This window comes from Leptinotarsa decemlineata, unplaced genomic scaffold, assembly GCF_025532065.1.
Source record: "Leptinotarsa decemlineata unplaced genomic scaffold, Ldec_3_MD MMD2_tig00004307_RagTag_RagTag, whole genome shotgun sequence".
Lineage (NCBI taxonomy): Eukaryota > Metazoa > Arthropoda > Insecta > Coleoptera > Chrysomelidae > Leptinotarsa > Leptinotarsa decemlineata.
Window position 1 is genome coordinate 18,153,958 of NW_027412606.1, and position 13,820 is coordinate 18,167,777.

Consider the following 13,820-nt stretch of genomic DNA (forward strand, 5'->3'; position numbering starts at 1 on the left):
TGAGTGGTGGAATCTCATTATTATAATATTGAATTTATTACACTTATTTTCAATTTTACACGAAAAATAGTAATGACAAAAGTTGTAGAGAATTTAATTTCCAACAAATTTGGTCTCTATTATTTTTTTCGCAGGATTGATATTTTTCGAGAAAAGAACGGGTTGTAATCTCATTATGTAATATTGAATTTATTACACTTATTTTCAATTTAACACGAAAAATAGTAATGACAAAAGTTGTAGAGAATTTAATTTCCAACAAATTTGGTCTCTATTAATTTTTTCGCAGGATTGATATTTTTCGAGAAAAGAACGGGTTGTAATCTCATTATGTAATATTAAATTTATTACACTTATTTTCAATTTTACACGGAAAATGGTAATGACAAAAGTTGTAGAGAATTCAATTCCCAACAAATTTGGTCTTTATTGATTTTTTCGCAGGATTGATATTTTTCAAGAAAAGAACGGGTTGTAATCTCATTATGTAATATTGAATTTATTACACTTATTTTCAATTTAACACGAAAAATAGTAATGACAAAAGTTGTAGAGAATTTAATTTCCAACAAATTTGGTCTCTAATAATTTTTTCGCAGGATTGATATTTTTCGAGAAAAGAACGGGTTGTAATCTCATTATGTAATATTAAATTTATTACACTTATTTTCAATTTTACACGAAAAATGGTAATGACAAAAGTTGTAGAGAATTCAATTTCCAACAAATTTGGTCTTTATTAATTTTTTCGCAGGATTGATATTTTTCAAGAAAAGAACGGGTTGTAATCTCATTATGTAATATTAAATTTATTACACTTATTTTCAATTTTACACGAAAAATAGTAATGACAAAAGTTGTAGAGAATTCAATTTCCAACAAATTTGGTCTCCATTAATTTTTTCGCAGGATCGATATTTTTTTTTAATTATAAACCTTTAATAATTCATAAAAAATAGTAAAATATTGATATTAGTGGTTCAAATCCCGGTTTTTTCGCAGGATCGATATTTTTCGAGAAAAGAACGGGTTGTAATCTTGAGAAAGATTCCGAATCTTGACGATCAAAATTTTTTTTTTAATTATAAACCTTTAATAATTCATAAAAAAAAGTAAAATATTGATATTAGTGGTTCAAATCCCGGTTTTTTCGCAGGATCGATATTTTTCGAGAAAAGAACGGGTTGTAATCTTGAGAAAGATTCCGAATCTCGACGATCAATTTTTTTTTTTTAACCTTTATCAGGGGGGGGGGAGGGGGGGGGGGGGGGGGGAGGGGGCAAGAGGGTATAGGTTTGTGAAAAAATATTATTTTTTTAATTTTAAAATTTATTTTCAAATTTCAAAAAAATTTTTTCAAATTTGCTTTTTTTTTTCAAATTAAATTTTTTTTTTCAAATTTTAACAGTTGGGAACATGTCAAGTCAGAATTCGAGTACATCACTAATGCCACTTCAGGGACATTGAAATATATATAATAATACTTGTTGATAACTTTCATTATTAATTTTTCAAATACATATTTTTTTTCCTAACCTAACTTAATCAGGCCCTGCCCAGGCAGGCTATTCCACTTCACTATTCACCATGTTGGTTCAATTAATACGTCATCTGTTGCTTTTGGTTTTGGTTCTATTATTCTAATATTTGGATCAATGTTCAGTTCTGGATATCCCACTCCACCTGATGGCCTGACTTTATGGCTTTTCTCCAAAACTTCAACTCTCTCTTCCAGTACATCATACTTTTTCATTGTAGTCGCTGTTATGTTTGACATAGCATCAAATTTTTTATTTGTAGACGCTGTTATGTCAGACTTTTTTATGTCTACATAATTTGTAAGTTTGTCAAATTTACGAGTGAAAGTTATCCGAGCCTCTGCAATTTTATCGTCAAATGCTTGACGGGCATCGCGAGCAATATTGCCTATTGTGGATTGTATTGCAGCTTGTAGGGCTAGAAGTATAACCTCCTTTGTTCCGTTAATTTCCCCCTCAAGGTATGATACAGTTACACAATCACTCTTGTCAATTGGTTCGCTTGTATTTTTCAATATTTTTCTTTGCATGTCATAATGACCATCTTTTGTTAATTTAAATCCATTGCCGGGTGGACCTCGGATGACATTACCACCCCATTTTTTTTTTCTGCCAAATTTATCGATTGTTTTAGACATTGTGCACCCACGATGATTCTTTTCAAACTGATATTCCTTTCATTTACATTATACTATATATTGCAGTAATCGATTAGGGAAATAGAAATAATACAAATAAAATTTCAATCATTTTATATTCATTACAGTAATACATATACATACATACATAATACATTAATATCACAATACTTCTGTCATATTGAATTTTCCGGTTTTGAAGATATTGAATGATACTTCAATCATTGATCTCGGCAGATAATAAATTAATCAATTGATCCAATGGAGTCTCCTGAGATTGTGATTGTTGAATAATATTACTTATCCAACGAATGTTCTCATTTGGATCGTTTTCATAAAATTCAATATCATTATGACCCCAAGGAAGAGTGTGGGTAGTATTCGGAATGATAAATCGTTTATCGTCGTGGTATGATAATGCAACTTTATTTTTCAATTCAGTATACATATCATGCAACACGCTTCTAAATGAATTCATCTTTCTGAATATCATACCACCTTGTTCGACGATTTTTTGATAATCTTCGCATGTCAATTCATTCTTTATTACCGATCGTTTAACCCCTTTGGCTTTCTTAAATTCACCATCAACAGATTTCACATAATATGCTTTAGCACCTGTACCATAAAAACTCATGATTGGATCATTTGGAAATTCATCTTTGAAGTTACCCAAGACTGAACTTGTTACTGGAATATTGAATTGGTTAACTATACTGTAATTGGATGTATCAAATCTACTTATGTTAGTTTTTATGAATTCATAAAAATTTTCTGTGTTTACTTTAAGAATGAGCGAGTCGGTAAAGTAAAGAGACATTTTCATCAAAGTGTTGTTTGATGCATCCATAGAAAAAGTCATACATGACTGTTTTAGATAATTCTAATATGGAAAATCCCAAATATAATGGTTTATCGTAATGAACCTTCACTCTACCCAATTGAATGGCAACGGAATTATCAGTGAAAATTGAACAATTTTTGAAATTTGGTTTGGCTATGAGAGTGCTGGCACCTATATTTTTCTTTATATTTTCCCAATGTGTAACGAGTCTAACATCAATTCGATTATCTACATTCTCCATTGTCTTTCCATACACCGCATTATTCATTAGTTTATAGAAATCTTTAACAGATTTGTTGTTAGACCTATTACGCATTTCAGTATTAAGATCTATATAGGGTTTCATCCAGCATGATTGTTTGAATTTCAATACTCTATGTGTATTCATTACAATCAATCCATTTTTGACAGCTTGCTGTAGATTCCTATAATGAACAATATATTTTCTTTTATCATTCAAATTTGGAATTAATTTGGGAATTTTCGATTGTGTACGAGAAAATGGAAGGTCAGAATGTTTATCATGCAACTCTTGTGGATAATGAATGTCCACTTCAAATACATACCCATACGGACTATCAGTACTCACATCCATCACATCAAGATTAAGAATTTCATTTGGTGTCAACCATGTAAATTCACTTGTTGGTAGAGGTTGTGACATACTGTGACCGTATAGATTTGTTGCATCTAAATATGTAATGAATGTGGAAGGTTCATTGGGATTATAATTGGGTAAAAATCTATTATTTGCTATATGTTTCCTCTCGCTACATTGACTAATTCCACCTCGTATACCTTTTTGAAAAAAGTGAATCATATCAATGTCAGTTAGTAATTCCAATTCAACATTAGTGAACTTCAACATGGCATCCCATGATAATCCAGGTGCAGTATAATCTTGTGCCGGATCTAAGTTATATATCTCTAAACTTGTGGTGCGGAAGTTTTCAAAAATATCACATAGTAGCAATACATCCGACTTCAAATACAAATCAGAGTATTCCCCCAAATTCTGACACTCGAATAAATTCCAAACATTTCTAGCCCTATCATAATCAGTTTCCGATATATGTTCACAATTGAGTGTGTCATAAAACTGATTTTTTGTCGGAAGTAATGGATAATTCAATTTGTCAATGTCATCAACAAAACTATATGGAAATACACCTTTCTGTCTCATCAAATTGAATTTCTCAATTTGTGGGAAATGTTTGTGCATCTCCAAACATTGATCGGAGGTCAAGTTTGCACCCAACTTCTCCAACGAATTAGTCATAAATTTATAACTATCGATAAATCTCATTTTGAGATAATTCTTCCTAACCACACCATCTTTATCGGTATAGCTGTGTGTGAAGAGATGCTTCGTGAAAGATATATATTTCTCTTTAGTTTGCGGGATAACATCAACTTTCTCTTTATTCCTATACAATTCTTTTATGAATAAATGACAATCATAACCACTTAAATTATGAAAAATGATAGGTATGAAGTTTGGTATTTTGAAATTTAAATTACATTTCGAGTGAGCGGCATGTGATCTTTTCTTTCCTGTGACATGACAATGATCTCTTACTTTGACTTCACCATCAGTAAATGCTTTATTACATATACCACAAGTTCTGGCTGCAGCAAACTGTTCTTCTTCTTCGTCAGTTTGTGTATCCATCGGTTTAGGGTTTCTGAGATGATTTTCATGTATCTCTTTCAAATCATCTTCAATGCTACTCACAAATTTCTGAGCTGCATCTACACCCCTATATGTAACAAATTTTGACAAATCATCATTATATGAACACTTTATCAAATAAGCAAATGAATATGGGGCATGTTTGAATGTTTTAATCGTGTATGAACTTTCAGGATTTGGCTCATTCACATGAATCGGTTTAAGCACTGATTCAAAATCAGCATACACTACAAATGGCACCCTCATTTGCCTCTCAAAGTTTTCAAACATTAGTTTATTTTCCGCAACCATTCTACCATATTTATTGATCTTTAAATTAGTAGTTGGTGTTGTGGTACTAATGTGATTACAATCATACATATTATGACGTAAAAGCAATCTCTCATCAGAAAAATATATCAAACATCCGTCACAAAAATATTTTTTCTGTCTATGAGCTGATAGTTGATTAGAAACTAATCTTGAAAGATCTTTGATCCAACAATAGTGACCATTACCGGAGTCATCAGTTATAAACAACAAATTGACATGTCTCCGGAGTCTTCTCTGTGAGTATCGCAATGGACCAATCACTTCATACTTCATTTTACCCTTCTCAAATGTACTCTCTAAACCGTAAACATTAATTGAAATATCATTCCTATCTTCGAATATTTCGATACTCTTATTATTAACTTTAACCGGAAAATCCATACCTGTGACATCTAAAACAGTGGAAAAATGTGGATATGACGTAAGTTCGGACACTCGACTATCTGCAGGATATAATGCTGATGTTATAGCCCAAGCAAAACAATATTGATCTTCATTACGAACATTCACAACAGCTTTCTTCCATTGAATACATTGAGGCAGCTTCACATATGAACGTCCTTCCAGTGGACTGTATTTATTAATGTTGACCTCGAGAAACAATATTTTTTCACAAGTCCAACCTGAATTATAAAAAAAAAATTACTATTCAATCTTATTGAAATTTTTAAAAAATAAATACCTGAGTCACGATCCTGGAACTCAGTCGTTTGAGCCACAATTACATCACGGAATCCATCAAAAACAGCATTCAAATCTGAAGATTGGTCCACTATTTTATTTTGGGAATTAAATGACTTCGTGTCCCTCGAATCATCAGTCTGAAGAATATAATTCCCAAAAACTTCCATATTCACCTTGATGCTTTTATGGATCCTGATGGCTGATTCCAGTAATTCAATGACCTTCTGCCTAATCTCATTGAAAAATGACATGTAGTCACTGGTTACAATCGAACTCTCCACCCTGTATGTAGCAATGCGGCAATTGAATGCATTCGTTATAATTTGAACACCGTCAGACAATTGAACACATGCATTATTTTTATGACTCATGGTTCTTCGGTGAGAATTCACTTGGGTCATAGGAATTGTCACATTACAACAATTGCACGTATACATAGGTGTTGCATTATCCACTCTCACCCGTTTCACTGCAGGCCCTCCTTGGCAACTCTGGAGCTGATGCCGACGAAGATTATCACTACGAGTGAAAGATTTACCACAGTCACAGGAATACATTTTATATAATAGTTCTCACTAACTCACTTGATGTAAACTGACATAGCCAACACTCGTACGCTTCTTAAATACACTCTGATAGGACCCGTCAAAACGTCATAGCCAACCCCACTTCTCAACTACATGCGCCAAGATTACCTCCCAACTGAATGCGATAACAGATGTCGATATACGAGCAAGCAGTGGTCGTTGCGGTCTCGGAGAGGGTAGACGCTAGGCAAACGGTCCTCGGCTGCCGTTGTGTCACCATCGATAGCGGGGCTAGAGCGAACCTTCATCGCTTCGGGAGAGGTGAGGGCAGACCGATGAATACGCATTACTCTGCCACACGTCGTGGAGTGAATATGTCGCTCTCTAGCCGTTGAACGGTTATTGCTGTGACGTCACTCCACTACTAACTTGGTGCCCTAACACCGATGGAGCATTTATTACTTGGAGGATCTTCGAAGTATGCAGACGTATGTTTGTACATAGACAAACAAGCACATGATGAAACCCTGTACCGTGCATTCTCCTACACACACACACACACACACATAAACACACAAAATCTCATATGAAAAAAAAATCTGAACGATCCATGCACCAGACACTTCAAGGTCACAACGCCTTGACTTCACTGCACAACAAAAAAACTTCACCAAACAACAACCAATAAAAAAAGCAATTAATACGTCATAGTGGTGGGGGGAGGCCGAGAATCAGCTGTAAACAACTACTTATTGACACTAATAGCTTGCTCACTCTTTTCATGTTCAGCAATAGCCTTTTGCGCCTTTACAAGACGGCATTTCGCTTTCTTTTTCATATCTCCAAACCGAAGTAATGGAGTGAAAGAAGATAGCGATTCAGTCATCAAATCACCCTTCATTTCTTTGGGTTCACATTTTGTCTTCCTCTTCGATCTGTCACTTTTCGTTGTGGGCTTTTTCTCCTGCAAACCACTTTTCGATTGTTTTTTTTCTTTCAACTCAGTGACAATCGATGAAGATGCATTATTAACCTTCCTTTTGATAGTTCTGGATTTTTTATCAACACCAAGAGGGGGGGTAGATGAAGGGTGTTTGGATGATGATGATTGTGAAATGATTGGAGTTTCAACGATAATTTGTTGAATTGGTTCCGGCACATCTGCGAAGTTAACGAAGTCGCTAATATCAAAATCACTTATCGAGTCTTGAGACTGTAAATGTAATACTGGAATATTTTCAAAATCAGTGTGATCGATATCAACAAGTGGTGAACCATCTTCAGCAATCAATAGTGGCATGGAGCTCATGATAATGATTATTTAGGTTTGGAGGAATGATATGTGATAGCAATAGAATGTGGATAGGAAAGGTGATGATGTTACTGATACTTCACCTTTTATAGAAGAAAATAAACTAGCGCATGCGCTCTTTCGTCAACTAGCCCACTCTTTCATCGACTAGAGATGCCATATCCTTCTCTCCCACTTAAAACGAGTCAAGTGATAGGTGGGAGTCGTACCACTTCGTTTCCTATTCAATCGTATAAGTCGACTTGCGATCCTGAAGTTCATTCATTCACTCTCTACAACTGTGAGCAAACAACAACAAGATGAATTCTGCAAAAATAAATGCTGCATTAAATAGAATATCTGCTGTTGATGAAAACAATTGGATAGACGAATCAGATGATGATGATGTCAATGTTCCGCTAGAGGAAGTGATAGTTGAAGCAGAAGATGTTGGAGTCGATGAAGATGAGATAGACGAAGTTGAAAACGAGGCCAACCAAAGCGACGAAGATGATGACGTGATGGAGTTTGAGAGGGTCATGGATGAAGAAGGAGATGATGAAGGGATAGAAGCTGACACAACTGAAGGCGATGGTGCTTTGAGGATCGGTATGCGAACGCTCAATGTCAGTGAGACATTGGAAGATCCCTTGGATTTGTATTGTGCAATGGATGCATACGTATTGATCAGCACAATAGATGGAGAGAACAAAAAACTATGCTGGTGCTGCTTTCGGTTTTATTCGCATAGAAACAATAATGGAGGGTGGTATGCCCATGTCAACACCCACAACACTGTCTCAATTATGGAAATGGGACAAAATTGGTGTGAAGCTTGCGAGAGGCCACTAACAAACTTCACCCGAGTATCTACATGTATTATATGTAATAATGTCCAACCTGTGGCACAATAACCGTGGACCTACTGGTCAAAAAAAAACAACAGCCCTTTTCAGGGCTACATTATTCACACAAACGGTAGTAGTAGAATTCACAGATTATGTGATAAATGACTACTTTGACTAAAAAGTCGAAGTTAGGATTTGGTTTATCATCGAATATCTGTGTATATGATGAGTACTACTTTGACTGAAAAGTCGAAGTTGATATTTTCTCAATCATTGAATATAATGATGAGTACTACAGAGTTGGATGATGATACTTTCACATAAGTTTTGACTATAGTGTTAACCTATTTCTGATTGAAAGTATAATGATAGCTCTGAAAATAGTTGTTTATTGTCTTTAATTGTAGCCCTTAAAAGGGCTGTTTTTCCTATTAATCCATACAATGGTATGGACTAACGCTCTTCATCATCAGAAACAATCATGATGGTGTCATCATCTGAATCATCTGTATCTGATGATATACTGATGATGTCGTCCTCATATTCATCAGATTCATCTGAATCAGATGATATACTAATTATGTCGTCCGCATGATCATCTAGCTCGTTATCCTGTAGATCGTCTAACTCATCTACTTCCTCTTGCATACGTTCCGGGAAATCATCAGGAAGATCGTAGATGCGTTGCAGCATTTCTGCGAAGGTTGTACTGAAATGATCAAACGTAGAATCTATTTCATGTACCTGGATGGGTCCTGTACTCATCATAGAAGACTCTGGTACACTCATCGGTTCGGTGGTGGAATCAGCAATCGACATTGTGGAAGAATGATGTAGAACTGGGATTGATACTATATTTATATTGGAAGAAATAAAACGGAGGGGGTGAAGTGTAAATGTAGAACAGTGTTTGAGATTCGAAAACATTAAAAATGACGATCTTCATGAAACTCTGAGCGATTATTATGAGAAATTCTAAGTGATTATTATGAAAAACTAATAAGAGGGAGGGAGGAAGACACTGCCCCAGCCTCGCAGTGCCTCGTGTACACCAACCAAAAAAGTGTGTACTCCGTGGAAGGAAAGGAAAGGAAAGGAAAGGAAAGGAAAGGAAAGGAAAGGAAAGGAAAGGAAAGAAAGGAAAGGAAAGGAAAGGAAAGGGTGGGAGAAACAGGAAAACGATTACATATCGTCGTCGGAATTTAGGACATCATCGTCATCAATTAGGATAGGAGATGGCGGAGGACTGTCCTCGATAAGGATTGGGGATGGTGGAAGTCTGATGTCGCCAGCGTCATCGTCGTCGTCGTCGTCATCCTCATCTGTGATGTCTACAGGCGGTGGGTCACCCCATTCGTCATCCCATTGGTAGGGATCCGGATAATCCCCGTCCGATAAGTCAGCTTCATCACTCCCAGTGACATGCTGAACCTGCACCCTGTAGTCATTATTCATGAATTCGAAGGGAATGTCATGAGGTGCCGTTGTGGAGTCCACGAATCCTTCCTGTATATATGCATAGTAAGGCATCTGAGGCTCCGGGACACTATAGGGCTCAGTAGTTGAATCAGGTTCCATGTTGGAGGTGGCTGATCAACTGAATATTCCAACAGATAATTCCTACTTTTATACTTTTGAAAGGGAGTGTGGAGAAGTGGGGATGAAAGAACTTGGAATTGAAAATGGAAAAAAAGAAAAATAATGAAAAGACGAAGTGCAGAAAAATGCTCCAACCATCGCATTGTTCAATGTGTACCAAACCAAAACAATGTACACCCTTTATTTCACTTCTTTTTTCATTTGTTTTTTTTTGTTTTTTATTCCTAAAATTATAAATACAAACCTAAAACTACCATGCTACCTAATTATCCTAAAACTATCCTAGTTGACCTAAAAACTATTTCCCTTTATTCAAAAATTTCTTTATAAATATTTTTAGTTCATTATTGAGCTCTATCGAAGAGGTCTCTGCCTTCCGCCTTTCCTTCAGAGCTGCAGTCCTTCGATCTAGCTCGGCCATCCTCATTAACAACTCGCGCCGTTGGCTAGCAATTTCATTCTCCTCCCGGGAAATGCTAGCCAACGCGGCCTCACTATTTCGCGAAGCAAGTGCAACATCCCTACACCTCTGTAGGAAAGTTTCCATCTCCTGGGGGTTAACCTCTCCGACAGGCTCCGGCACTGGTGGCACTTGTGGCGCGATCTCCCCGGCAGGCTTCGACACTGGTGGCACGACCTCCATGGCAGGATCAGGCACCGGTGTGAGTTCCATGGGTGTCAACATCGCTAATAATGCAAATTGGGTGAGGATTTCACCTGGAGATGGCACCCTCGGCACCGGCTTATATGCCCTCCGTCTTTCCACTGTCAATGCGAGCGGTGTGGGACGTCTCGGAGGATTCCTTTTGGCGGTCGACCAACTACCTGCATAAGGGTTAGTCCTATTGCATTTACTCCTATACCTTTGAATAGGACCAACCTTAGCTGCAGATTGCCGCTTGGCTTTGTTAACAACCCTGTCTTCCTGAAATGAGACAGGGCTGCGTGGCCGCTGCACACCACCCGAAGTTGAAGCCTTCACCTCTTGGACCATCGCCACCTCGTCTCCCTCGAACATGTCAGGGCTGCCTGGTCGCTCCACCTCAACATCCACAGGTATGATCGATGCCACAGCGTTGTCGATTTCCTGCGTGTAGTTTTCCATTCTGAAAATGTAATACAAAGTTAGTTGTTATGAAAAAGTAACATTGATAACTTACTCAAAATTCGCTTGTTGTAGACTGTAGAAGACTGCTGTATTAGACTGGTGTTGTAGTAGATTGCTGTAGCTGGACTGCGCTCGATGAGAAGACTTGTCGTACTGAATGCCGAGAAGTGTGCTCCTCAGGGTGTAGGCAGAAGTGGGAGTGGTGGGAGTGAGGTGGGGGCGCGCATGCGCAATTGTGGGGTGAGGCGAGCAATGGTGGGAAGGGGGCGGGGCTAAAAGTGGAGGAGAGTGGGCGGGGACTACAGTGTGTTGTTAAATTTTTTTTTAATGAAACATAAAATTAAAAATTTTTAGTCATAGAACCGGCATTGGTCATCCTCAGTCATAGAACCGGCATTGATCATCTACTTGAATTGTGACTGGAGAAAAAAATCTTTATTTTTTGTAAATCTATATTATTAAAATCAATAATGGGGGTATTTAATGTTCAGTGTGTATGTAGAATCGATATTTTTTGAGAAATGAGTGGTGGAATCTCATTATTATAATATTGAATTTATTACACTTATTTTCAATTTTACACGAAAAATAGTAATGACAAAAGTTGTAGAGAATTTAATTTCCAACGAATTTGGTCTCTATTATTTTTTTCGCAGGATTGATATTTTTCGAGAAAAGAACGGGTTGTAATCTCATTATGTAATATTGAATTTATTACACTTATTTTCAATTTTACACGGAAAATGGTAATGACAAAAGTTGTAGAGAATTCAATTCCCAACAAATTTGGTCTTTATTGATTTTTTCGCAGGATTGATATTTTTCAAGAAAAGAACGGGTTGTAATCTCATTATGTAATATTGAATTTATTACACTTATTTTCAATTTAACACGAAAAATAGTAATGACAAAAGTTGTAGAGAATTTAATTTCCAACAAATTTGGTCTCTAATAATTTTTTCGCAGGATTGATATTTTTCGAGAAAAGAACGGGTTGTAATCTCATTATGTAATATTAAATTTATTACACTTATTTTCAATTTTACACGAAAAATGGTAATGACAAAAGTTGTAGAGAATTCAATTTCCAACAAATTTGGTCTTTATTAATTTTTTCGCAGGATTGATATTTTTCAAGAAAAGAACGGGTTGTAATCTCATTATGTAATATTAAATTTATTACACTTATTTTCAATTTTACACGAAAAATAGTAATGACAAAAGTTGTAGAGAATTCAATTTCCAACAAATTTGGTCTCCATTAATTTTTTCGCAGGATCGATATTTTTTTTTAATTATAAACCTTTAATAATTCATAAAAAATAGTAAAATATTGATATTAGTGGTTCAAATCCCGGTTTTTTTCGCAGGATCGATATTTTTCGAGAAAAGAACGGGTTGTAATCTTGAGAAAGATTCCGAATCTTGACGATCAAAATTTTTTTTTTAATTATAAACCTTTAATAATTCATAAAAAAAAGTAAAATATTGATATTAGTGGTTCAAATCCCGGTTTTTTCGCAGGATCGATATTTTTCGAGAAAAGAACGGGTTGTAATCTTGAGAAAGATTCCGAATCTCGACGATCAATTTTTTTTTTTTAAACCTTTATCAGGGGGGGGGAGGGGGGGGAGGGGGAGGGGGCAAGAGGGTATAGGTTTGTGAAAAAATATTATTTTTTTAATTTTAAAATTTATTTTCAAATTTCAAAAAAATTTTTTCAAATTTGCTTTTTTTTTCAAATTAAATTTTTTTTTTCAAATTTTAACAGTTGGGAACATGTCAAGTCAGAATTCGAGTACATCACTAATGCCACTTCAGGGACATTGAAATATATATAATAATACTTGTTGATAACTTTCATTATTAATTTTTCAAATACATATTTTTTTTCCTAACCTAACTTAATCAGGCCCTGCCCAGGCAGGCTATTCCACTTCACTATTCACCATGTTGGTTCAATTAATACGTCATCTGTTGCTTTTGGTTTTGGTTCTATTATTCTAATATTTGGATCAATGTTCAGTTCTGGATATCCCACTCCACCTGATGGCCTGACTTTATGGCTTTTCTCCAAAACTTCAACTCTCTCTTCCAGTACATCATACTTTTTCATTGTAGTCGCTGTTATGTTTGACATAGCATCAAATTTTTTATTTGTAGACGCTGTTATGTCAGACTTTTTTATGTCTACATAATTTGTAAGTTTGTCAAATTTACGAGTGAAAGTTATCCGAGCCTCTGCAATTTTATCGTCAAATGCTTGACGGGCATCGCGAGCAATATTGCCTATTGTGGATTGTATTGCAGCTTGTAGGGCTAGAAGTATAACCTCCTTTGTTCCGTTAATTTCCCCCTCAAGGTATGATACAGTTACACAATCACTCTTGTCAATTGGTTCGCTTGTATTTTTCAATATTTTTCTTTGCATGTCATAATGACCATCTTTTGTTAATTTAAATCCATTGCCGGGTGGACCTCGGATGACATTACCACCCCATTTTTTTTTTTCTGCCAAATTTATCGATTGTTTTAGACATTGTGCACCCACGATGATTCTTTTCAAACTGATATTCCTTTCATTTACATTATACTATATATTGCAGTAATCGAATAGGGAAATAGAAATAATACAAATAAAATTTCAATCATTTTATATTCATTACAGTAATACATATACATACATACATAATACATTAATATCACAATACTTCTGTCATATTGAATTTTCCGGTTTT

The 13,820-nt window shown here is 35.6% G+C and overlaps 2 protein-coding genes across 2 annotated transcripts in view; one reads left to right on the top strand and one right to left on the bottom strand.

Annotated features, from left to right (window-relative positions):
• The window catches only part of LOC111505504 (protein O-mannosyl-transferase TMTC1), an 816,809-nt gene that overhangs the window by 199,191 nt on the left and 603,798 nt on the right, over positions 1–13,820 (top strand). The gene's annotated exons all lie outside the window — the stretch shown is intronic.
• Positions 10,194–11,394, bottom strand: LOC141483956 (uncharacterized). Its single transcript, XM_074179096.1, has 2 exons — positions 11,135–11,394; positions 10,194–11,080 (listed from the first exon to the last, which is right to left on the bottom strand). The coding sequence occupies exon 2, from the start codon at positions 11,077–11,079 to the stop codon at positions 10,273–10,275; it is 807 nt and encodes a 268-aa protein (XP_074035197.1). The 5' UTR covers position 11,080; positions 11,135–11,394; the 3' UTR covers positions 10,194–10,272.

Excerpts from the sequence above, each read along its gene's own strand:
- LOC141483956 (XM_074179096.1), bottom strand. The coding sequence starts at position 11,079 with ATGGAAAACTACACGCAGGAAATCGACAACGCTGTGGCATCGATCATA.